Source organism: Ambystoma mexicanum, chromosome 7p (assembly GCF_040938575.1).
Source record: "Ambystoma mexicanum isolate Mex_15411 chromosome 7p, UKY_AmexF1_1, whole genome shotgun sequence".
NCBI lineage: Eukaryota > Metazoa > Chordata > Amphibia > Caudata > Ambystomatidae > Ambystoma > Ambystoma mexicanum.
Genome location: NC_090939.1, coordinates 825674699 through 825701224, shown reverse-complemented (window position 1 = coordinate 825701224; position 26526 = coordinate 825674699). Strand labels below are relative to the sequence as shown.

The following is a 26526-nucleotide window of genomic DNA, read 5'->3' as shown; positions in this document are numbered from 1 at the left end:
TTCCACTTACTTCAGACTGTGAATTATTTGCTAAATGGTTCATTGCATTAAGCAACTTTGAGTTCTTAGGTGCTTCATTCATCATTGCCTGCTGATTTTCAATCAGAGCCCTCCGTACGAGTCTAAACCAAGTTTCTTTTTTGGTTGGATCTCTGATGGAATTTACTCAGGTCTCTCATTAGTCTCGTTAATCCTTTTATTAAACATCATCTCTGGTTCCCTTCCGGTCACTGTATCAGTTACAACCATTTTATTAGTAAAAGGGTTTGTGTTGCATGACCCCCTTGTCCTTTTACCACAAACCTTTGTTAACTGTTACACTGTTATCTTGTTTAAGTAGTGGATTTGACTCCATTTGTTTACCTTGTTTATGACGTGGGCCTAACTCCACGTATAACTTAAATGTGCCCCCCTCCTGATCTCACTGATTCACTCCATTTTGTTCACTACAGCCTCAACATCCTTCTTATCAGGGCCTGCCGGGGTCACCGGCCTGGTACCGTTCGTGGGATTCTTAAAAATGTAATGCAATCCATTTTCCAAAGATTGTAATTGTTTAACAATTGACGAGGAGTCTTATTTTTCATTATATCACACAGGCCCACCTCCCCCTCAAAATATTCACTCTGTGTAGCCTGATCGATGGCTTGTTTCTTTTCAGGTGTTCTTGTGAGGTCTACCCATGCATTAGCTTATCTGGATGGGGGAGTACTCTGAACCGCCAACTCCTTTCTCTCTCCATCCATTAGATATGTAAACCCCACATCCCTCAGGAATTTCCTTGAGGATTTATTTTTTTGATAATTTTTTCTCTGTTTTATTATTTTGTTGCCTGTTTTTTCACTACTTTATTGGTTACTTTTATGAACCTATCGCTTGGCACTTGTACTCCCCCTTCCTTATTCTCCAATGACATTAGTGAGTTCTAGGAGTGGAAGACGAGGGCAGCATCCTCCGTGTCCATTGCTTCCTTTTTTGTTTGGAGTATTTGAACTATTGTTTATGTTGGGAGTATTTGCCAGTTTCAGAGTAAAAATGGTCTTTGTGCCATTTTGCTCTAGGGCTAGTCATATATGATGGTTTCTTATTCATCTGTGTTTAGAATCTGCTTGCAAATCTTATAATCTTCTATTTTCGGATAGCTTCCGGTGATCGAGGACATATGGTCCTGGCAAGGGATTGTAAAGCCAGCAAAAACGTGTAGACTGTTTAATTCACAGGCCAGAAATAGAGAACATATTTCTAACTCTCTATATTAATGCATTCTCAAGTCCCACTAAATACGCCACTTTGCAGAGTTAAAGCAAATACCAATATGACAATCTTGTTTAATTGTTATACTTTTATTGAAGCCTTTAAAATTAATGTGCAGCTTTTGATGATGATGTACTTATTGCATGACCTTATGAAAGGTGTACTGTAAATGTGTGGAATATTTGAGGTTTTCTTTTAACCAAAATAAACTGGTGGATGAGAAATAGCAGTTGTACCAGTAGCAAACAAAAGAAAAAGATGGGTCACCAAAATTCTGATTCACATGTACACATATGAACAATTAACATGTGAGACGCCATAACAATGTTAATTAACATGACTGTCCTAATTTAATTCAGAACTGTGATGTCAAGAGCCAAAACAGTCCAATACATTCAGCAGCACATACATAATTTAATGAAGAAATTACCTGTCCCAACTCTTCATTGAGGTCAGATGTGTTTACGAGAGGCCCTTCCCCTGTTGTTTCATCGAACATTTCTTCATCCCAGGTTAGAAAATAGGAACCCAGAAATTTCTGCATCTCAACAGTTACATACATAGATACAGGAATGATGTAGTTGAAGAGCACCATGAAGGCAAGGAAGTCCGTGAAAGCTTTAAGAAACTACAAATAAACAAATTTAGAATTAAGAATTTGTATTAAACTCAGACACTGCTTTGTGGTTGTTTCAACAATTAAAAACATGTGCACTGGAAGAACCTAGGTGACTAGATCTACGCAACGTCAGTTGTCTTGATATGAAGAGCTCAATTATATTTTCCTTATTGAGCTCCATAGATCAATTTATCAGATTCAATTGTTTTGACATCTTAACCAATATACCTAACAATTGGAAACAAAAGCATTACAAGACGTTTCACTATCCTGTATGCAAAATTTGCGTTGCCCAGAGACCCATCAAAAGAACCAACGGAGACATTCTGATTTAAACTGGTTATGAGGTTTGTCAACGGACAGAGGCCCTCATTACGACCCTGGCGGAGGACCATGGTGCAATTTGCACCATGGTCCATGGCGCAGAGCTGCCAACTCCGCCATGGGGGTTGGCGGACTTACCGCCCCATTCCGACCTTGGCGGGGCGGTAAGTCCCCAATCCCCATTTACCCTTCCCCATTCCCATTTTTGCCCCATAGGGTATAATGGGAGTGGGGAAGGCGTTAATTACGCCACCGTAAATTACGGTGGCGTAATTAACAACAGGTCCCGTAGCGCCATGGATTTTTCCGCCCGGAAAAACCAGGCGAAAAAACCACCATGGCGCTACGGGAACTCGTAGTAAGGCGGAAAGGTACGCCATGCATTACGCTGGCGTAAAACCCTTTCCGCCAGGGTCGTAATGAGGGCCAGAGTGTTCTGCATGTAGCATCCGATGCAAGCAATAAGCATGTGTTCTGAAAAAATGAAATCCATTATCTGTCATTAGTCTGGCTCAGGTTTGTACATTTTTTGGATAACTACATTTTGCAACATTGCACACTGTCAAGGAGGTAGAATCATAATAAAAAAAAGTGTAAAATGAATCCTGACACAACTTGTGCAATGTGGCAGTGCAAACTGGCCTCTCAATCGCTCTCCTGAAAGACAGGACATAGCATCTCAAACCAAAAATGTTATCATCTGCTCCTGTGTTGGAGGCAAACAATGCATTTGATTTGTGGGTGTGTGTGTGTGTGTGTGGTGGGGAGAGAAAGGAGGGCATTTAAAACTCTGCTTACCATCTCCCTCTACCAAATGCACAGAATTCTGTGTGCTCCGTTTGGCTGGTGTTAGAACCCCCTCAAAGGAAAGCTAGGTGGCCATCTTTTGAATGAACTAACATACATTTCTGCTGCTACTAAAAAGGGGCCTAATCTTGGAGTCTATCTTTAGAAGGTGGCCAATTAAGTTTGGTACATGGATTTTGCCCTCACCCACTTTATCTCTGGCTTTTTTGTCCTGCCCTGTTTCCATCTCAAACTCTTGCAATTTTGTTTGTCCAGTTCAGTGCTTTACGAAGATCAGTTTATTTAGTAAACTGAGCCATTTCCTCAAAACCAGCTAGATTCACCCTACTGGTAAATGATCCAAGTTAGGCTAGCTAAGTTAACAAAAGGGCCTTGATAAGGTAGCAGGTCTCCAAGTATCAGCAGTAAGGATACCAAACTAGTAACATTAAGAGTAAATCTCTCTAACCAGTTTATACTGTGTGTATAAAGGAGGGTAAGTCCCAATTTTTTGGTAAAGGGGGATTGAGCTGAAAACGGGACTTGGTTCTTACAGAGGGAACAAAGGAACACAAGCTCAATTACCCCTCTTTTTGTCCGCCTCGCAGCAGGGCAGGGACAGAGGGATTTTTGGATAGATCTATTTCTTGTCTATCTGAGAGTCGCATAAAAATATTTCATTATTCAGAGGGTAGTCACAGTAAAAAACATATTTTAATAGTATAATTTTTACACTTTTGTAGGTGGTTGGTGCTTTCCACCAGGCACCTCCAGACTTAGAAAACAATACATACAACTAAAAAGTCCAAACTAACACATACATATTCTGCTTGTGGTGTCTAGGTTAGTAGAGTGACAATTCTAATGATGCACTTTGTCAATTTTAATTTGTTGACTTTCGAAAAATGGGGAAACTAACACATTCAATGTACAGCATGCAATTTTAAACGCTGCAAGAAAACACAGTTGTTTCAGTGTTAGGATGTCTACATATGTTTCGGCACATAATATGCATCAACACAATCCCTGGTGTTCTGCTATTTTAGTTGTGGCCCTCTTCAGGACATAATGTTGTTTTTCGGAATGACAAAAAGTTCAGAAAAACCCCCAGGTGTTCACGTTGTTTTTCAGTGCTGTAAAGGGTGGAGAATATGGAATTTGTGTTAGTGGTGTATCTAGGACTCAACTTGCATTAAAAACTCTTCTGATAGAAATTTATGCGACATGGATACAATCTTCTCCACATTCCCACTTCTCACTGACCTTTGTATGCTTTTGTGGTCGGACTTAAGATTATTATTTTTGTTCTAGGCAAGCGTCGAAATCGCTGTCATGCCCTGGATGTCATCATACAGTTGGTTATCTATATCTTATTTGGGCTTAATGGTTGGTCCTTACGTCGAAGTAATTCAGACTTTCGAGCCTACGGACACAATTGAAAATTTAAAACAAACCGTTTGTTACGTTTATGCGTGTTGGTATTTCAAACATCGAAGGTGTCTTCATTGTTTACTGACCTGAGAGTATCGTCAGAGGATATAATTTAATTTGGCGCTAGTTGTTTTTGCAGAGATGCATGTCCCCTGCATGTGGGTTCCCAGGGGTACCTTCTTTTCCAGTTTGACAGAGCCTGTGGGGGCAGATGGAATAAAACCTGCGTTTAGGAGGCCAAATCTCCACATGAGCCGTAATATACTTTTTTTCCTTTTCGCTAACGTGGTTTCGTAGTTGTTTTATGAAACATTAGCGTTTAGGTTTTGTTTACCTTCTATTTGATTCGATGAAACGATCTTTACGTATCGTGGTGCAGCTCCTCTCAGTTTCGACGTAGAGGTACCAACTTGTTTGAGTTTGGTGTTTCAAGAGATGAAATATATTACTTCCGTATTGCTTCCGTAGTTGCATATCATGTGACTGCCAAGTACGTCTTTCGAAAAACCCGTTCATTTCTTGGCGGCGCATGCGGCCATCTTGAAGTGTGTAAACTAAATGGTTAATCCTTTCTTTTTTGTAGGTTTCCACGTAACGTAATTATGTTTAGTTCATTAAAGTAAATATGGTGGTACATGGACACACCTTGGCAGTGTTTTCATTGTTTACATACAGTATAGCCCGTGTATTTGTTATGGTAGAAACGAAGTCTGGGCTCTAGGGTCATATAGGCTCGAGATATTCTCTTCAGAAGAAAATTCCCCACTCTACTGATGAGTTAAGACAATTTTTTACTGTATCTAGGTCAAAAATCCATTTTTGTTCGCATTTGCGCAGAGCCAAATCACGGTCTCCGCCTCTGTTTGAAATTTGAACTGTTTGAATGATAAACCAAAAGATTTCACATGGTTTATGTTTTAGTTGGAGATAGTGGGCTACAAGAGGTTTATTAGGTGTCTGATTTCTGATGTTGGTCCGATGTTCTCCTATGCGTATTTTGATGTGTCTTTTTGTTTTCCCGATGTACAGGAGTTGGCATGGACATTGGATCACATATACTACCCATTGTGAATTGCAGTTTGTGAACGATCTAAGTTGCCAGTCTCTTTCTTTCAATTTTATGTTTTTCATATTTTTCGTGAGTGGGCAAACCGAACACATGCCACATTTAAAATGTCCTGTTACCGGTGGAAGGTCCCAAAGGGTGTTTTGTAAGTCTGTTTTTTTTGATTGAGGATATGTGTGGACCAAACTGTCTTTTAGGTTCTTCTGTCTTTTAAACGCAAATCTAGGAGGTGCAGGATTGAAGTCCTCCGTTTTTATGATGTGCCAGTTCTTTAGGACTAGTTTGCGTAGCTTGTGGCTAATCGGGGTGAAAGTTGTGATGCATGTCATTTTTTCCACAGTTGTTTTTCTGGGCGGATTTAAACATGTATCTCGATTTTTATTTTTCGCACTTTTATAGGCCACATTTATATACTTTTTCGGATATCCTCTTTGTTCCAGACGTTTTTTCAGTTGTTTGCCGTGTATCCTATAGTCTTCTAGATTCGTGCAATTACGGCGTACTCTTAGGAATTGGCCTATCGGAAGGTTAGTCTTGAGGCTTGCTGGATGGTAGCTCTTGAATTCAAGAAGTGTATTCTTATCCGTTTTTTTCCGATATAAGTTTGTGATGAGGGAGGCATTTGGCTCTGTTCTGATTTCTAGATCCAAAAAAGGGATGCTCTTTGTGTTGTGGCACATAGTGAATTTGATGTTCACATTGCATTGGTTTAACCATTTTTGGAATTCTAGCAGGAGTGAATTGGAGCCTCTCCATGCTAGAAAACAGTCATCGATGTATCTCCATGCGATGATGTTGGTTTTAAACGGATTATCGATGTGATAGATAGACTTGGTCTCTACAGAGTCCATATATAGGTTTGCAATATCGGGGGCAAATGTTGCACCCATACTGGTTCCATGTCTTTGGTTATAGAAAGAATCTCCACAGATGAAGTAATTCTCCATAAGGGCCAGTCTTGCGCATTCCAGGATAAAGGGAGTTGGAACTGTCTTGTTGTTCATAATTCGTTGGTTCAAGTATTGTTCCAGTATTTTTAAACATTCGAGCTGCGGGATGCTGGTGTATAGAGCGACTACATCTAGTGTTGCTAGAATGTCTCCTTGTTCCGTGGTTATATTTTCTACGATCTTTATCATACTCGTCGTGTCCTTAACATATGATTTCATGCGTGATACGAAAGGTCTGAGGAACCAATCGAAGTAAATTGACAGAGGTTCGAGGATCGAGTCTATTGCCGACACTATTGGTCTCCCTGGGGGTGTTGTGCCGTTTTTATGTACCTTAGGGAGTAGGTAGAATGCTGGGATAGTAGGATTGGTTTTGATTAGAAAGCATTTTTCATCATGATCTATCCACCCTTCGGCTTCTGCATGTTGCTTAGACTCGATATCTCCTCTTTCAAGCGTGATGTCGGATCTCCTTGTAGGCGTTTATAGAATTTCTCGTCTTGTAGATGTAGTCTGATTTCCTCGTTGTATGCGTTTTTGTTCCATAAGACTATTCCCCCTCCTTTATCTGCAGGTTTTATTACGAATAGTTCATTTGTTTGTAGGTCTTTCAATGCCTGTCTTTCCATTGGGCATAGATTGTCTTTGGAGAAATTGTTGGTGCATAGTAGTTTTTTAGTTCCTTCAATTATTTTATTTTCAAAAAATTATTTTCGCGGCTTTTGAAAATAAAATAATTGAAGGAACTAAAAAACTACTATGCACCAACAATTTCTCCAAAGTCTTATGGAACAAAAACGCATACAACGAGGAAATCAGACTACATCTACAAGACGAGAAATTCTATAAATGCCTACAAGGAGATCCGACATCACGCTTGAAAGAGGAGATATCGAGTCTAATGCAACATGCAGAAGCCGAAGGGTGGATAGATCATGATGAAAAATGCTTTCTAATCAAAACCAATCCTACTATCCCAGCATTCTACCTACTCCCTAAGGTACATAAAAACAGCACAACACCCCCAGGGAGACCAATAGTGTCGGCAATAGACTCGATCCTCGAACCTCTGTCAATTTACGTCGATTGGTTCCTCAGACCTTTCGTATCACGCATGAAATCATATGTTAAGGACACGACGAGTATGATAAAGATCGTAGAAAATATAACCACGGAACAAGGAGACATTCTAGCAACACTAGATGTAGTCGCTCTATACACCAGCATCCCGCAGCTCGAATGTTTAAAAATACTGGAACAATACTTGAACCAACGAATTATGAACAACAAGACAGTTCCAACTCCCTTTATCCTGGAATGCGCAAGACTGGCCCTTATGGAGAATTACTTCATCTGTGGAGATTCTTTCTATAACCAAAGACATGGAACCAGTATGGGTGCAACATTTGCCCCCGATATTGCAAACCTATATATGGACTCTGTAGAGACCAAGTCTATCTATCACATCGATAATCCGTTTAAAACCAACATCATCGCATGGTACAGATACATCGATGACTGTTTTCTAGTATGGAGAGGCTCCAATTCACTCCTGCTAGAATTCCAAAAATGGTTAAACCAATGCAATGTGAACATCAAATTCACTATGTGCCACAACACAAAGAGCATCCCTTTTTTGGATCTAGAAATCAGAACAGAGCCAAATGCCTCCCTCATCACAAACTTATATCGGAAAAAAACGGATAAGAATACACTTCTTGAATTCAAGAGCTACCATCCAGCAAGCCTCAAGACTAACCTTCCGATAGGCCAATTCCTAAGAGTACGCCGTAATTGCACGAATCTAGAAGACTATAGGATACACGGCAAACAACTGAAAAAACGTCTGGAACAAAGAGGATATCCGAAAAAGTATATAAATGTGGCCTATAAAAGTGCGAAAAATAAAAATCGAGATACATGTTTAAATCCGCCCAGAAAAACAACTGTGGAAAAAATGACATGCATCACAACTTTCACCCCGATTAGCCACAAGCTACGCAAACTAGTCCTAAAGAACTGGCACATCATAAAAACGGAGGACTTCAATCCTGCACCTCCTAGATTTGTGTTTAAAAGACAGAAGAACCTAAAAGACAGTTTGGTCCACACATATCCTCAATCAAAAAAAACAGACTTACAAAACACCCTTTGGGACCTTCCACCGGTAACAGGACATTTTAAATGTGGCATGTGTTCGGTTTGCCCACTCACGAAAAATATGAAAAACATAAAATTGAAAGAAAGAGACTGGCAACTTAGATCGTTCACAAACTGCAATTCACAATGGGTAGTATATGCGATCCAATGTCCATGCCAACTCCTGTACATCGGGAAAACAAAAAGACACATCAAAATACGCATAGGAGAACATCGGACCAACATCAGAAATCAGACACCTAATAAACCTCTTGTAGCCCACTATCTCCAACTAAAACATAAACCATGTGAAATCTTTTGGTTTATCATTCAAACAGTTCAAATTTCAAACAGAGGCGGAGACCGTGATTTGGCTCTGCGCAAATGCGAACAAAAATGGATTTTTGACCTAGATACAGTAAAAAATGGTCTTAACTCATCAGTAGAGTGGGGAATTTTCTTCTGAAGAGAATATCTCGAGCCTATATGACCCTAGAGCCCAGACTTCGTTTCTACCATAACAAATACACGGGCTATACTGTATGTAAACAATGAAAACACTGCCAAGGTGTGTCCATGTACCACCATATTTACTTTAATGAACTAAACATAATTACGTTACGTGGAAACCTACAAAAAAGAAAGGATTAACCATTTAGTTTACACACTTCAAGATGGCCGCATGCGCCGCCAAGAAATGAACGGGTTTTTCGAAAGACGTACTTGGCAGTCACATGATATGCAACTACGGAAGCAATACGGAAGTAATATATTTCATCTCTTGAAACACCAAACTCAAACAAGTTGGTACCTCTACGTCGAAACTGAGAGGAGCTGCACCACGATACGTAAAGATCGTTTCATCGAATCAAATAGAAGGTAAACAAAACCTAAACGCTAATGTTTCATAAAACAACTACGAAACCACGTTAGCGAAAAGGAAAAAAAGTATATTACGGCTCATGTGGAGATTTGGCCTCCTAAACGCAGGTTTTATTCCATCTGCCCCCACAGGCTCTGTCAAACTGGAAAAGAAGGTACCCCTGGGAACCCACATGCAGGGGACATGCATCTCTGCAAAAACAACTAGCGCCAAATTAAATTATATCCTCTGACGATACTCTCAGGTCAGTAAACAATGAAGACACCTTCGATGTTTGAAATACCAACACGCATAAACGTAACAAACGGTTTGTTTTAAATTTTCAATTGTGTCCGTAGGCTCGAAAGTCTGAATTACTTCGACGTAAGGACCAACCATTAAGCCCAAATAAGATATAGGTAACCAACTGTATGATGACATCCAGGGCATGACAGCGATTTCGACGCTTGCCTAGAACAAAAATAATAATCTTAAGTCCGACCACAAAAGCATACAAAGGTCAGTGAGAAGTGGGAATGTGGAGAAGATTGTATCCATGTCGCATAAATTTCTATCAGAAGAGTTTTTAATGCAAGTTGAGTCCTAGATACACCACTAACACAAATTCCATATTCTCCACCCTTTACAGCACTGAAAAACAACGTGAACACCTGGGGGTTTTTCTGAACTTTTTGTCATTCCGAAAAACAACATTCTGTCCTGAAGAGGGCCACAACTAAAATAGCAGAACACCAGGGATGGTGTTGATGCATATTATGTGCCGAAACATATGTAGACATCCTAACACTGAAACAACTGTGTTTTCTTGCAGCGTTTAAAATTGCATGCTGTACATTGAATGTCTTAGTTTCCCCATTTTTCGAAAGTCAACAAATTAAAATTGACAAAGTGCATCATTAGAATTGTCACTCTACTAACCTAGACACCACAAGCAGAATATGTATGTGTTAGTTTGGACTTTTTAGTTGTATGTATTGTTTTCTAAGTCTGGAGGTGCCTGGTGGAAAGCACCAACCACCTACAAAAGTGTAAAAATTATACTATTAAAATATGTTTTTTACTGTGACTACCCTCTGAATAATGAAATATTTTTATGCGACTCTCAGATAGACAAGAAATAGATCTATCCAAAAATCCCTCTGTCCCTGCCCTGCTGCGAGGCGGACAAAAAGAGGGGTAATTGAGCTTGTGTTCCTTTGTTCCCTCAGTTTATACTGTGGCCTTCCTTTAAGAACAGGGTTAATTGATAGTTTAAGCAAAAGGAAAATACTTTTCCAGATTCCCTCTTATGAACAATGAAGATTCCAGGCCTTAAGCTGCGTGCAAGATTCCCATGACCCTTGGTGCTTCTCCCCTCTGGCAATTGATTCCCCTGGGTTATACCTCTCCGTTCGCTTTGACTCAATGGAGGTTGAAGACTAACAGAAATGGGGTTAGCAGTTAGTTCTTCCTCAGGTCCCAAGAAGGAGAAAACCAACCACAGTGGCCCTCTGTAGTAGCCTCTCTTTCTGGATCTTTCCCGAACATCACTCACAGTCTGCTCTTGGTCAGACCTCTAACGAATCACAGGACGTCCTGGTTCCTGCTGGGGCCTTCTTTCTCACTACATATTGGATTGCGTCTTTTATGCAATGTCAACACTCCTGCTGAAGCTTCAATCATTGCCTTAAAAGGATCAACAGTCTCCAACGGTTGGGATAAACTGCAGGAGCTATAGGTGCTTAGCCAAGTGCTGCAGTGCTTCCCTGTCTTTGGCCCAATCCTACACCCCAAGACAGGCTCATTTTCTTCCTAGCCACGTGTGTCTGTAAACCGGTCTCTTGGTCACAGTGTTAACCTTTGAGCTGTCTGCTGACTTGCCTCAGCCATCCCCACTGAGAGCTCATTCCTCTTCCCACTGCCCTCAGACAACTAGTAGCCTGACATTGTCGGACTGTAGGTACTATCCCTGTACCTCCAGGAAACTTCAGACTGCTGTGAGGGAGGCATGGTCTCACAAGAAGACAGACACAAGAGTTGCAAATTTCAAAACCTTTATTGATGGTTTAAAAGGATTTGCCTTATCTTGCCTTATAATTACAATGGGCGTATTCTCGACCATCAAACAAAAAGAAAATACAGTCATAGTTAGTCCTTAAAATAAAATGGCCTATACTAATAGACGTAATGCCTGCCCTCTTTCTAATACAATAAATGTGTAAAGGGAATGTGTAATTCAAAAAGGATAATCAGTGTTAAAAAGAAATGTCAGTATGGCTGAGTAAACTCCCTTCCCGACGTTTTGTAGCACGGGTAAGGTGCCACACTTGGACCTTGCGACACACTCTGGCTTCGGACACAAGAATGCAGTTCGTTTCGTGGACTAGGGCCCACATGGCCTTCCACGAAAAGTCACTAGTTTGTCCGCTGGACCTCTTGGCTTTCTCTCGCTCGAGCCCTGTTCACCTTTTAGCTTGTAATAAAGTGCAACAAAAGTTTGTTTCCTTCTGGTTACCACAATTGAGTAATGATTTCCCTTCGCTGTGCTCAAACCTTTTAATCGCAATGTATAGGGGTTCCCTTCCCCAATTTTCAATCATACCATCATAGGCTTCCCTCCATTGGGCTCAAGCCTCCTTTTAGTTTCCTTCCGCTGTCAAAGACTTTCAAAACTGCAAGGGTTTTGCTCTTAACTCAGCATGACCACTTCGACCTTCTTTCCTCAAATGTCACTTTTTCTCTCCAACACGAAGGTCTCTGGGTAAATGTAGTTTCGAGCACAGTACTTATTTCCAAGTTCAAAGATCTCTCATATCCAGGTTTCCCTCTCCCGGGATCAAACCTAACAGTTCAAATCTTGCATCTCTGTTTCTTTCTCTTTCCAACGCTTCTACTGTATCATACATTTCACAGAGACATTCGATTGGGCAATCTACTTTTACCGGACCACTCGGTTACTTTGTATCTTTAATTTACAGTTCTTTACAATGCTTTTCTTTCCCTCGCGTCTCATCAGCAAACGGGCAACTTTGATTTGTCGGATACTGTTTTGCCGTCAAGTTTCATTTAACACAGACTGGGCTTTCATTGCTTTCATCAACTCACCGGCTGTGTTAATTAATTTTTCGTCTTTCGCGGCTTTCATCCTGAAGACAAGGCTGATCCACAACTACCGCTGCACCTTCCCAACTCTGCTGTTCACACGGCAGGGTGGCTGGTATCCTTGAAACACAAAAGAGTTTGTTTCATCTCTGTGGCTGGGCTTCCCTGCGCAACCTCCAAGGTCCTTCAGAGGTAACAATCTTTTGCTGGGGTGTCCAAAGTTTCTCTGTACCTCGGTTCAATCCCTCGGCCGGCACTCTGCTCTGCCTGGTTCGCTGTCGCCCTGGAAGAACTGCTCCTTTTCGTGCATCGCCTTGCTCTGGGTGTGTCTCAGTGTTCCACCTTTTAATCATGTGGGGAGAGAGCTAATAGGTACCAAGTGTATGTAATTAAGATCAAATGCCTGACCCTGCCTGATCTTATTAGAGGGACATGACCAATGTTTTGCATGGGTGGTACTCCTTTTAGCCTCAGACGACCTCTTCCTTGGCTCAGTGTTTGTGAAGGAAACGCACTGCCCTTCTGTGTTGTTCTCACTTACTCTTCTCCAACTGAAAAGTGGTTCACCTGGCCTCTCCAAGTCTTCTCTAACTACAGTGATGTGGTTCCTTTTTCTGCCCTAACACTCATTAGTTCTCTCGCTCTCCTCCCTTCTGCCTTTATACGCCCACTGACCTAGTCAGTTTAAGTTTCTCTGCCTTCTCCCAGCTTCCTTGGAGTTTCCCTCCTCCACCCTCTTCAGTGTTCTTTGATCCTCATTGATACTCCACGTTTGGCCCTTCTGCTTTTACTTGAGCTTCTACTGATCAAAGCTCTGTCCTCATTCCTTCTGCCTGATCTTCTTTCACTTGCCCTTGCCTATTCATTTTTCCTGCCACCTCTGCTTTTTCCTCACCTCCACATTGTTGTATTCACTTAGCTCTCTCCTTTCTCCACCTTTAGTTCTTCCTCAAACACCCCACCCTCAATCTACTCTTCGAGCCCTCTTCCCCCATTCTCCACTTTCAACTCTCTCCACACCTTTTCCTTCTCCTCCTGCACTCTATGCATCTACCCCTCTTTTTCCCCTCCTCCTCCTGGGCCCTGCTATTATTTGCACCTGTAGTTGGTAACTGCGCTGTGCTTGGGATTGGGTGTGCAATGAACACTCAGATATTTTAATTTTTTACCCTCTGCACATACTGCCCCATGAACACAGTCTTTAATAGGCTGCTCTACCATTTTGTAATTAACCTTAGTGTGCATGTTGCAGTCGTCCACCTATGGGATGCAGAAACACTAGCACTTTACAGGTATAAGCTGGTTACCTGGACAAACTCATTCAAAGTCTTCAATGTCTGCAGGTCCACAAAGGAACGGGCCACAGTGGCTCTATTTGATTTACCTACTGAACGATTTAAAGGACCAGGAGTAGAATCACCATGGGGCTACCCAGACTCCAAACTCTTGGTGGTGTGGAGTTCAAGCATACTGTGGCCCTTACCCACATTACAGACAGATCTAGCCCACCAACACACACGCCCACTAAGGGGACTTTGGCCCTGGTGATATATATGCAGACTATTTATAGAGGAGCCCAGCAACAAGCTAAGAGGGGCTCAGTCCCTACAATGTTCCTAGAATCCTTGTAGGGATGCTGGTTGGGCCTACAGACTTATAAAGGCACCAGCCACAGACATTTTGGTGCCCTCCAGTGCAGACCCTTGGGCACATTGGTGCTCACATTATTGGTTTGCATCCTCAGTAATATGAGCCTTACTATGACATAAAGCGCTATACAAGCAACAATCCTGTCACAGCCTGATGTGGTGATGGTCATGTAAAACAGGCTCCACCTGCATGGAATACAAAGTGATGAAGCAACTGCCCTCTCAGAAAGTATACTGCACTTTACTGTGAGTATATTGTGCTATCCCTCCTGCTGCCACAGTCCTTCAGTATGCAGACACAGACTTTGAAACTTAAGAGTTGGCCCACCTTCTTTTCGTGCAAGACTACTTCAGTCACTTTCAAACACTTCAGTCTTGAATCTACAACATCTGACAGTTGGCTGGGAAATCGCAGATTTCTCCCTCTGGGCTCTGTTAGATAATGGTAACACCTAAAGGACAAACAAGCCTACATGCTTCAAGAGTAGGTTAGAGCAGATATCAGTCGCAACAATAAACCATGCATTCATTTCTGTACTTCCCGGTATGAACTATAAACACAAGTATTTGCTAATTAGCAGGAGCATTAAGGATTTCCCCTGTTTTTTTTTATCAGCGCTATGCTTTGCTAGTTCTAAGCTGTTTCTACAGGCTTGCAAACTAACACAAACATGTGGGTTTGCCTTTCACCCTCTGCACTTTTTGCTCTCCTGCTGCCATTTTTCTATCGTTTCACAGACTGATGCTTGGTTTCTCCAGGCAAGGGGACAATAACCGTGTTTCTTGTCTGGAGAGAACGTCGAGTAAACAACCAGACTGGTGGATTGTACAGCTTAAAAAACTGAAACAACGGCACAATTTGATATAAAGTTTCACAAATTTTCCTGCAACCTCTTTGCTTCCGACTTCTCTCTTCCTCTTCCTGTGCCCTGCTGATTTCCTGTCTGATACTGCCCTGGTCACCTGGCTACCCTCTGATTTCAGGCCCAGGTCCCTGCCTGCCCAGTTGCACACCCGCACTGCCTCCCGGCAACCCTTGCACTTGGGTCTGTATTTGTAACCTACAGTCCCCCTTACCTGCACTTTGGACACCTGTTGTTTGCACTTACCCTTGCAATGGCCACCTGCTGGCCGCCCTTCTTGTTATTGTTTTGACCCCACATACAGCACTGCCCCCTCCCCTTTCCCCTGGCACTTTTCCCCTCCCCCCTTCCCCTGCTTGCGCGATCTCAATGTCTCTTGGCCTAGTAAGATCGATGTCTCTTTCCTCCCTCTGTTGCCCCTTCCTTGCCTCATCGCGCCTTGAAACACTTGTGTATAGGCGCGTTATAAATGCCACATATCATATGATGAAACCTCTATCTGCCAAGTATGTATGTAGTGTAGTGCATAACATGCAATGTTTACATAATGTGCATGTAATGGATTGCAGAGCCTGAACTGCAGTCAGTTGCTGTAGGTTTAGCATATTTACAAACTGCCCCTTCCACAATTTAGTGCAGCATCCGCAGGTTAGTTGGTTGAGTAGCACAACAAACGTTTTTTTCATTCCAGCAATCACATGTTCAATGACACAATAAATCAACAGCACCCTACACCCAAAACATACAACTACCAAATATTATGTTAGAGTACAAATCATTTCTGCCAAAAATGATCATTTGCTTGCCATTGTATTGAATAGTACAGCATCATATAATGTGCTTCTTCTGCAATACAATGCACTGTGTCATGTATGTTCAAACTACAGTGTGCCGAACTCTAAGACAACTGTTTTCAAGTTATGATTCAATTGCCATCTTATGCTTGTTGTATTTTGCGTGTTATCATGTAAAGTACTTTGGATTAAAGGGCTATATAAATTCAATAAAATACAAATACAAAATACAAAGCCATGGCAATGGAACTTAGGCACTATATAAATATTAGTGAACTTAGAACTGCACACATACAGAGCTTCACAACTTACTGTGTACCTCACGCGATCACAGCATGTCTCAAAAGCACTGTATAAGCTACAGAAGCTGCCTGATGAATTTCAGACTGACTTCCACGATGCTATGTATTATGCAATTTCGAGAAAAGGGTCCAATCAATACCAGTAAGATATTTTTGGAATGCATATCCTCAAGATCATAAGAGACTCTGTCCTAGGAGGAAGGGTAAAAAGGCTATTCACTTTTAGCCAACATCCATCACCAGAACAGAAGACATTTAGCTTGTGCTTAGTGGACAATAATGCACTATCCCTGGTGCTGCCAAGACAATTTCGTACCCAGTGACGAATCAAAGGAATTAGTCTCTCTCCCCAATGGGGAGTCTCTTCCTGGAGGCTAGGGAGGTGAGCTTGCCCTACAATACCCTCCCTAGGGGTAGAGGCAAGTGGGACCTCAGTGGGAGGGACTTCCCCTTTGGGTACAAGGACTCCCGTTCCTGAGATGAACTCCCTAGAGAAAGCCATATTATTGCATAAAAGGTGTTCCACCACCACAAAGACTTAACTGGGATGAAGAAACACAGGCTAGATGCCCAAATCATAAAGAAAAGTCCATAGTGTGTGAAGCACGGAGGCACAGTGATATGGGGGCCTCAAGCTGCTCCAGCTGACGGAGTACGAAGCTCGGAGGAGAGCAGAGCAGGAGCTCGGCTGCAACATCCAATTGTTAGTAGCAGCCTCCTGGTTGTCTCCTGAAGGCAGCTTATAAGTACATGTGCATATCACTTATATTTATGCACGCATGTACGGCTGTGATAATGTTATAAACTAGCACTTGCTCCATCATATGTGGCACTATGGGAACACGCATCAGCGTGTCCATCAAACCTATCTGATTCCTGTGCCCTATGGCTTCTGGACTGTACCACTCCAATGGGCACTGTGCTTTCCATCATGGCCGCTGCATTTGGGCTTCTTACACAGACACTGGAGTGTCTTTCCACCTATTGAGCCTGCTGCGATGCGATTGGCCCCCACCTTCCATCTAAGGACCTGTGGGTGAACCGGTAGGCGCAAGCCGGCCCACCTCCAAAGTCCCACCAGCTAAGTCCCCTGTCTGAGCCTGTCTGAACATGTGTGAGGCAGGGGGAGCCTCTGCAACCTTCAAAAACACTCATGCTGCTGCCAAACCCGTTACTCCTTCATCCACCCAACACGGTGAGCCCCGATGAATCATCACACAAGTGCAGATCACTGCTCGGCCGACATGCAGCATGCCTTGCCCCTGACTAAACCTACCTCTATCCCACCGCTGAACCCCAACTTTTTTTCCTTATTATCATGCTCTCTGATTGTACCGTTAGACTCTTATACATCATTACGTATTTTTCTCCACAAAAATGTATCGACAAGAACCCATAGCACGTTCCACTGTGCCTCGTCCACATTGCTCGTTTTCATTTAAAATCTATGGCCGCATGCACCCATGCTTTGCCTGTTGAACATGTAGTTTTACTTGTTTATGCACCCCTACATTTGCTGTCACACTAGGCCTGCATGCCCTGTATCTTAGTATGCTATCTAAAGCGCACTGGTCACGAGCACTGACTGCACTCTCTGCTCCCCTCCACCCCTTCTCTTTTCCTACTCCACCTCCTTGCCCTGCCTCTGCCCCCTGCCCCCCCTTTCCTGCGTCTCTCTCCACTGCTCCTTGTTAAGGGCTAGAATCATCTTGAGCCTTCCACGGTGAGTAGCTCTGTCCCTCTCCCTCTCCCCCCTCCCTATCCATACTCTCATTTTCTTCTTTCTCATGTATTGTTTCGTCTTGTCCCTCTTCTGTTTCCACCTTCCACTCCCGTTAACTTCCCCCACCCCTGTATTAGATCGCTACTTGCCAACCTGCTTGAGTAACTGAGTGTAGTAGTGCCCTGTACTCTACTTGTTTCTGTCGCTGTTTCCGGCCCCACTTTCCCTCCTCCTCCCATACCCCTCACACTCTTCCACCCCCCGCCTCTGCCTTATGTTGCGCTGCTATACAAGAACCGTAGGGCCCACTCAACCCTAGTATTGAATAGTAGCCTGTTTCTGTCCTTGCCCCACCAGCCCTCCCGCCCCCACCTTTTTACCCTTTTCTGTGTAAGGCACTTTGAAAAACTAAGGTTTGTTGTCAGACCTGAAAGTCATCTACACGGTTTTCATATGCACTTGTTTCCTGCACCTTTACTGCCCTCTGAAGACCTATATCATTCGGAAATTCAAGGGTTCCGAGTTCCCCTCCTCCTTGAGCGCTTTGAAACACCTGTAAAATTGTGTATAGGCGCTATACAAATAAACAATACAATACTTGGAAAGCACATTAGAGTAAGTCGCAAGCTACAGCCACAGTACTCACTTGCCATAATACACTTTAAGAGTTGCTTTTGCTGCAAAGTTTGCACTTGCTCGTACACTTTGCGGTGTGAGGCCAAATAGCAACATCTGATATTTGGCTATCCGGATATTTGGTTTGGCCTGGCCCTGGTCTGGTCACTATTAGCTCTTATTTGTGCAGTTGCAGGGCAAGTTCAGATAGAGTTGGCTGTCATCACTGTAGTTTACGTGGGACAACCCGGAAACACAGGCAAGACTACTGTGATTACTGATTGCTATAAGTGTTGAAAGATGATTGTCACAACCAATTCAAAAAGGAAGAAAAAAACTCCCCAAGCCACCTCTTCCCCACTCTCTTGCACTACGAAGCAGAGCAGGCAAATCAATTCCTACTTTAAGGTCTGTATTAAGTTAATCACTAAGTGTTCAGGAAATTAATCCTCCCAAAATGACCGATGCCGAAAGAAAAAAGCGGACTGTGCTACAATCACAGGCTTCTTTTTCCAGCTAAAACAAAGGACACAGTAAGTGATTGACTATCTGCTACAATTGAAACAGATATGGACCTGCCATCTACATCCAAGTCTTTGGATAATAACAACAATTCCTTACTGAATCTTTCTATGAACTTGCAATAGGTTTCGTTGAATATTCCTAACACAACTGATAAGCCTGAAACAAATGTGATTGGCAGTATAAACCTAACTGCCACTCTGGATTTAAGTAGTCTTGCATCCTCCTCATAGCAACGTAGAGAAACTTGCCCAAAGTATGCAGGAACAAATAATGCAATCAAATCAAGTTTGGATGCTTTGATGGCTACGGTTGATGCAGTATTTGCCCTCTGCTCTGTACTGGCAGAGGAATAAAGAAACAAAAAATATATCTGGGTGTGTTGTATTGTGATGTGCTCAAGAACATGCTTTTTTTCCCCAGCTTCTGGGAAATCTGGTTGTTTTCACATTCCGGTAACTAGCATTGTTGCTGGTTCTCTCTAGGCTCCCACCTAGATCCCACCCCCACAAGGCATGCCGTTCATTGTTGTGAGTTACTTGTTCCCCTCCTGTGTCTTCCTTGGTTGTGACCCCGACCTACTCCTCCTCCTCCTGCACATTCAGAGTTGTGTGCCACAGGGCTGTGCGTCTGTCTCTCTTCTCTCACCCCCTTCTCCTCCACCTACCTGCTTCACACCCCTATGGTGCTCTCTGTCACTACCATCTTCTCTAGCTGCTACTCTATGTCTGACCCTCTCCCTAAGTCTGGAAGAAAGAAGTTCAAGAGGGACTTCCTGGTCTCCAACCCAGGCCTCCCTATCACTGATAGACACTGACATCCTCCGTCATCCCCTCTCCAAACCTATGGACCCTTCATATGGTCTCTTTCTCCCTCATTTCTCCTCCTCCTCCCATTAACAGTGGAATTAGGTGGGAGGTCCTCTTGGCCCCCTTCCACTCCTCCAAGACCATCATTAATGTATATCTGAATGGCACCATCTTGGTTCAAGGCCCTCCGCTCAATCTCCTTTTTGATGGGCGTTTCCAGCGTCTTATAAACTTCCTCCCATCTCCTGCTTCTCCGCCTGCCACATCTCTGGCACCCTCATCTTCCTCCTCTGCCCATCCTCGGGCCACTACCACCCGCGCAGGTTGTCCCTCAAGCCTGTCCACATCCACAGAAGTCTTCCAAATGTGGCAACCTGCTCCACGACGCTGCTCTCAACTCTGGTTCTGCTGTCAAACACTCCTTTGACATGTGTCACCTCCTCGAAGAACTCGAGCTAGATGTCTTGCTCTCACCGAGACATGGTTTACGGCCAGTTTGTTCATGAGTTTAGACACTTCTCCCTCTGGGCTACAAGATCCTCTCCAAAACCAGAATCAACCATCCTGGAGGATGAAAGGCAAGTGCAGGGTGGCTGATAGGAAGTGGAGGGCTTTGGGCACATCATCTGACAAACTGTCCTGCCCCCTGTCCAAAGGCAATACAGATTCTCTGGCGTGTCCAATAAGAGAGCACACATTCAAGCCCGCATCTCTGCAGCCTTTAACAACACGGCCGAAATCAAAATCTGCAAGGAACTGGCCAATCCTGTTGCAGACTCTACCTCTTTTGTTCCCTCCCAGGCCATCTCTACAGCTCTGGCCTCTCACTTCTCCAATAAAACTCAGGACATCTGGTCCTCCATCTCCTCTTCCTCTCTTGGCCCACCCTTTGGCCATCTCTCCCCATCCTCCTCCTTTCTCCTCTTTCTCTCTGACAACACCTGATAAGGTTTCTAGACAAGTCCCATCTATGAAAGTGTCATTCACACAGGTGCTCCCCTGCTCCTCCAGAACCATATGAACACCCTCGCTCCAGCTTTATCCGATTTCTGTAATCACTCTTTTGCCACTGCAAATTTCCCCTCTCCCCTTAAGCACTCACTTATGCACCAACTCCTCAAGAAGCCGTCCGCCGATCCTACCTGCCTGGCAAACTATCGCCCAATCTCCAACACCCCTTTCCTGGGAAAACTCATTGGAAAAGCAGGCCAACTCCCAGCTTAGTCTACTCTCCACACTGAATCTGTTGGTTGTCTCCATGACCATCAGTCTGGCTTAAGAGCTGCCAGAGGACACAAACTGCTCTCCAGAACACCTGTGAAAATCTGCTCTCTAGCCTTGATTCCAGCATTCCTTCGGTCCTCACCCTCATTGATCTTTCCTCTGCTTTCGACACGGTCAACCACACCATCCTGATCAATCGACTATGCGAAACTGGGCATCACGGATCAGGCCATGGAGTGGCTGACCTCCTTCCTCTTGGGCCGTCCCTCCCAGGTCCAAGTTGGGACCTTTTCTCTGCTACCTCTCTCTCTACCTGTGGCATTTCCCAGGGCTCTATCCTCTAAGCCTGGCTTTCCAGCCTCTACTTGGCCACTTTGGCCCACCTGATCTCTACCTTCTCCTCTAACTTACAGTGTATTGCGGATGACACTCTGCTTCCCTTCAGGCTCCCCTCTCTTGCTCATTCCAGACTGGCTATCCGGGATTCAGGATTGGTGCGCCTCCAACGATCTCCGCATTAATGTAAGACAAAGATCCTTCTCATTGGGACCTCTGCCCCTGCTTTGCCTCTCATTCTGGCTGCCCGCCTTGGGCCCTCCTTCTTCACCTTCCTGCGAGGCAATAAACCTTGGTTTAATCTTCGACTCCACACTCTTTCTCTCCTCAAATCTCGGACGTTGCCACGCAGTTCCACTACCAGCTGCACCTCCTCAAAGGGACTCTTCCCTTCTCACTTTCCCCCAGATGCTCACTATCTCCAGAGCCCTGTTTCCCTCTAGGCTGGACTATTGAAACAGCCACTTTCTCAAACTGCCTTCCTCTACTCTCTGCAACTAATCCAGAACAGGGCTAAAAGACTTATCCTTGGCCTCAAGACCAGGGACCGAAGCTCTCCAGCCCTGAAATCTCTCCATTGGCTCCCGGTGGCTGCAAGGATCAAGTTCAAGAGCCTTTGCATTGTCCACAAGGCTTTTTGTGGTTGGGGCCCGCAGTGCATCCAACGCTCTCTTCCAAAATACCTTCCTTCTTGAGCCCTTCGCTCAGCTACCTCAAACTCTCTAAGGGTTAGATGCTTCTCCAGGCAGATGGTGGGAGGGGTAGATCGATCTCTCTCCTCTGCAGGCGCCTTCCTCTGAAATGGCCTCCCTGTCCCTCTCAAATTTGAGCCGGACCCTCAAGGTCTGGAAGCAACTCAAACCTTTCCTCTTCTCCTCTCCTTTCTCTCTCTCCCTCCCCAGCTGACCTACCTGTCTGCTGTACTGACTGGCTGCTTGGCTACCCTCAGAGTCTCACTGGGTACCTGGCTCTTTCTTGATCAGTCACCCTTGCACTGCCTCCGGGCCTACCACACACTTAGGGGCTGTAACTGTAACCCTACAGACCCCTTGTCTCCTTGCACTACCCAGAGCAGTGCTGCCCTGGCTGCACTTACTCAGAGCATTGCTGCCCTGTTTTCCCCTCCCCCTTACACTTCACCCCCTCCGTTTCCCCTTGTACTACTCGTTCTCACACTTGCACAATTTGAATGACAATGCCTAGTAAAATCGTGAGTCTTGTCCTCCCTCTGTCTTCCTGGTCTTGTCCTGTTTAGAAACACTTGTGTATAGGCATGTTATAAATGACTTATCATATCATACTTGCCAAAGCTGTAGATATTATTCTCAAACAAAGTATGGGAGAACGTTCCCTACCTGCTGGATCTGGAGATACAAATCTAGCAACATTTGATGACTTTGATGATACGCCTCCTTTTCTTTCCCCACCCTGCTCCCAATTAAATGTGGGCAGAGAAGCTGAGAAAATGCTGGGCTCGGATTTCTCACAAGATATATTGAATGATGCCGATAATCAACAAAACTTAAACATACTGGCATCATTAAAAGCCAAGCAAAGGGCAAAAGGTAAAGAGAACAAGGCGCAAGAGAAACAATACGAGTAAACAAGTGGTCCAAACACAGCAAATAAATGGACAAGCATTGACGCAGACAAATCAAGAGGATATTGTTTGCATTGAAGAAAATTATTGCTATGCTTTACAACAGACAGAAGTAAAACAAACAATTCACGATACTATAGCAATCAAAACTGCAAACAATTTGGTGAACTGCTGCAGGGGCAAAAACTGCATGTACCTACTTGATGGGGATGTAACATTGATTGATATTCAGATGCCAACTTTCATTAGTGTTGCAGCATCAGCTACAAAAACTGATTTTGGGCATATCACATCTCAGCCCCATTATGCTGTGAGGCCTGATGCATCAAAAGGAAATGTTCCTTATGAAGAACATCAATTAGAAGGACAACCTATCAATTTTGGATTTCCAGCGGGTGATGCCACAGTATGTTGGTATATGAGGCCAAATGAATAAAAACACTTTGCTGTAGGTTATGGTGCTGCTGTCCAGCTACCCATGATAAATATACACTTTAATGAGATATATACGACATAATAGCCCTTTTATTAATCGTTTTCAATTATAATGGTTTCTTCATGTTGTCCCTGAGCGTAACATTACTTCATTAGAAGATGGATTAAGCGTTGAACTGCCAGAATGCGACAGCTGTAACAACTTGGTGGTGGCTACTTTTGATTCCCCTGCGGTAGTGGATCGTATTTAAGTATATGGTGACCAGTTGAAAACATTAGGTTTTGAAATACAGCATAAGATGGTTTTCCAACAAAACCTTTTAGATCACGAGTCTCAGTATATTCCATTGACACAAAATAACTCAATTCCCGTTAAGCAATGCATTTCAAAAGACCCCACTAATAACAGCATGGTATACCCAAAATACAGGGCAGATTCACACATTGATCACGAAACCTACAATATCACAGCCTAAAGTTCAACTAAATGAGGGCATTAGGTGGGTAACCAGTACGACACAGGGTTGGCAGCAGTGACCTTTTCGTCAAATCTAACAAACCAATTTGCTTTCCTGGAGCACCAGAGGATTTCATTTGTTTGTTAAACATCCAGTGGCCAACAAATAATTAAGGGTGCAGATTTATTATTCCTGCATGAAACTTGGATCCCCAGAGAATAAGATATGGATGGATATGTTCTAGTCACACGTAAAGCTATCAAAGGTAAAGAAGGCCAGCCCAGTAGTGACCTCTGCCTTGGAGCTAGAAAAGATAGCCAGATTAGTAAATATAAACAAGCGCATCTTGACAGAAATTATGTATGTGTAACTTTGACCGATTTTCCAAGATTGAAATGTAAGACTGGCAGTGGTTTAGTATGATCCCACGGCAACCGCCCTCCCTCCTCCCCCCATGACCACCATACAGCATTGGCAAGAAACAGCCACTGGGGGCTATCATTATTGACAGATTTTAATGCACACTTTGTGAGGGCCGATGAGAACAATAACAAAGTAAACTCTGGCGATTTCCTGGACGAAAAGAAAGGCTACGACACAAAAAATTGGATGAGACTATTGAATAAGGGTAAAGCTTGGACTCCTTTGTTTCTGAAATATGATTTTTTACCACTGGTCCCTACAGATAGTTTATCACTCCTAAACTTTAAAACCTGGCACAGTGGTAGTTTTACTTCGTATTTGGATTGTATTTTTGCTACGAACCAAATACGCTCCCATGATTTGATATATAGGGCTGACTTTAATCTGATTAGTGACCATGCACCCCTTCATCTTTTTCTCGCCATTCTCTTCAGAGTACAATTGGTTTCTTCCAGATTACTGCCATGCAAGGAGCGTTAGAGTGCCTCCCAACCTTGTGTAAACCCAATCGGCCTTGCATATTTGAAAATGAAGATAGCTGGGGTGCCTAATATGCTGAGTTTCAAGAATGTGGTCTGCGTCGATACAGTTTGTCGTATTGCAAGTGAAGCCTTGTTACATATACACATACAGAGCATATGTAGTCTCATGATTTTTTAATGTAAGCTTTTACGGGCCATGTACCACGTAATGTACCTCGTAAGTTATTCTGGTATTTAAGAGGAACCTGGCATCTGTAATGTGTGTGTGAAAATGAGCTAAAAAACATGGCGCCAGTGGGTGGCCATTTTGGACATTCATTTCCAAAACCACAATGAAAGTCTACGTTTCTGTGAGCTCAGTCAGCAGACATGGGTTCTGCCATGGTTGTGAAGTTTATATTTGGAAGCAGATGAGCTAATTATGGAGGCTAGCTGGCGTATTGTTCGATCAGGGACGCGCCAAGAAGGGAGTCAGAGTTGTGCAGGTGCAGTGATAAGGGGTGCTGGGAATGAGCGAGCGGGAGAGAAGAACAAGTTACTTACCAACTAACGCTCTTTCGACTGGATGTTCCTCCCACGTATTCCTCATTTTATGATAATTCATTATCTCCAGCTTCGCTGCTTCGGAAAAAGAAAATTCTCAGCAGAGGGCGCTGTGCTCGAGGTTGCAGCGTCGACTGTCCCTCGACAGACTCCGTACTCTGTCGACGTCACTGATGGTATAAATAGCTCAAGCTGCGCCTGTTGCTTCAGTTCTGTTTTTTCGATGAACTATAGGAGGAACACCCAGGCGTGCCTCATGACTGATGCACTCTTTGTGAGAGGAAAGTGTAAGAAAACGTAAACTGTACTGTGGGGTAGGATGGGAGAGTCGATGGGGAATATGTGGGAGGAACATCCAGTCAAAAGAAAGTTACAGTAACTTGTTCTTCGAATTGATTGTGTCCTCCCAAGTATTCCTCATCTTATGATAGACTCCCATAGCAGTGGCAATTTTGGAGGGAGTACCAAATACTGTTTTCATGGACGGAGTGAAGTACCGCCTTGGCAAATAACCCCTAATTGGAGGAAGCAGTATCTAAACAGTAATGCTTGGTGAAAGTATGCATTGATTTCCAAGTTGCAGCTGAACAAATGTCTGCTGCAGGAACTCCCCTCTTTAGAGCCGCAGAAGTAGCCATTCCCCTTGTAGAATGGGCTCGAAGCCCATCTGGTGGGTCTTTTGCTGCCAATTTGTAGCATTCAATTATGGCCAGAACAATCCAGCGGGATATGGTCTGTTTTGTCACTGAAACCCAGTTTATGACCGGTATAACCCACAAAAAGTTGGTCATCTTGCGTAATCTTGATATCCTTGAAATGTAGAAACTAAGAGCCCTCCTGGGGTCTAGTCTATGTAGTCTCTCCTCTTCTTTGCTCAAATGAGGAGGAGGATAGAATGTTGGTAAAACTATTTTTTGTGACAAATGGAAGTCGGAAACTACTTTTGGTAAAAAGGAAGGTTTAACTTTAAGAACTACCTTGTCCTTATAAAAAGTAGTATATGGATGTTTGCATGAGAGAGCCTGTAGTTCACTAACCCTGCGGGCTGATGATAAGGCTACAAGAAGAACAGTCTTTAATGTTAGAAGCCTCAATGGACAGGAGTGCATAGGCTCAAAAGGTATACAAGTCAGAAATGTAAGTACTAGATTTAAATCCCAAGTTGGGACATGAAAAGGTACTGGAGGGTATACGTTTAGGAATTGAATGATTAAT

At 43.5% G+C, this 26526-nt stretch overlaps 1 protein-coding gene across 7 annotated transcripts in view; it reads right to left on the bottom strand.

The window, feature by feature from the left end:
* Nucleotides 1-26526, bottom strand: part of ATP11A (ATPase phospholipid transporting 11A) — a 2308865-nt gene that overhangs the window by 1097070 nt on the left and 1185269 nt on the right. For all 7 annotated transcript variants that reach the window (XM_069636989.1, XM_069636990.1, XM_069636983.1 and 4 more), the window contains exon 12: nucleotides 1685-1882. In XM_069636989.1, the coding sequence (XP_069493090.1) occupies nucleotides 1685-1882 (198 nt within the window). The remainder of the gene's footprint in view (nucleotides 1-1684; nucleotides 1883-26526) is intronic.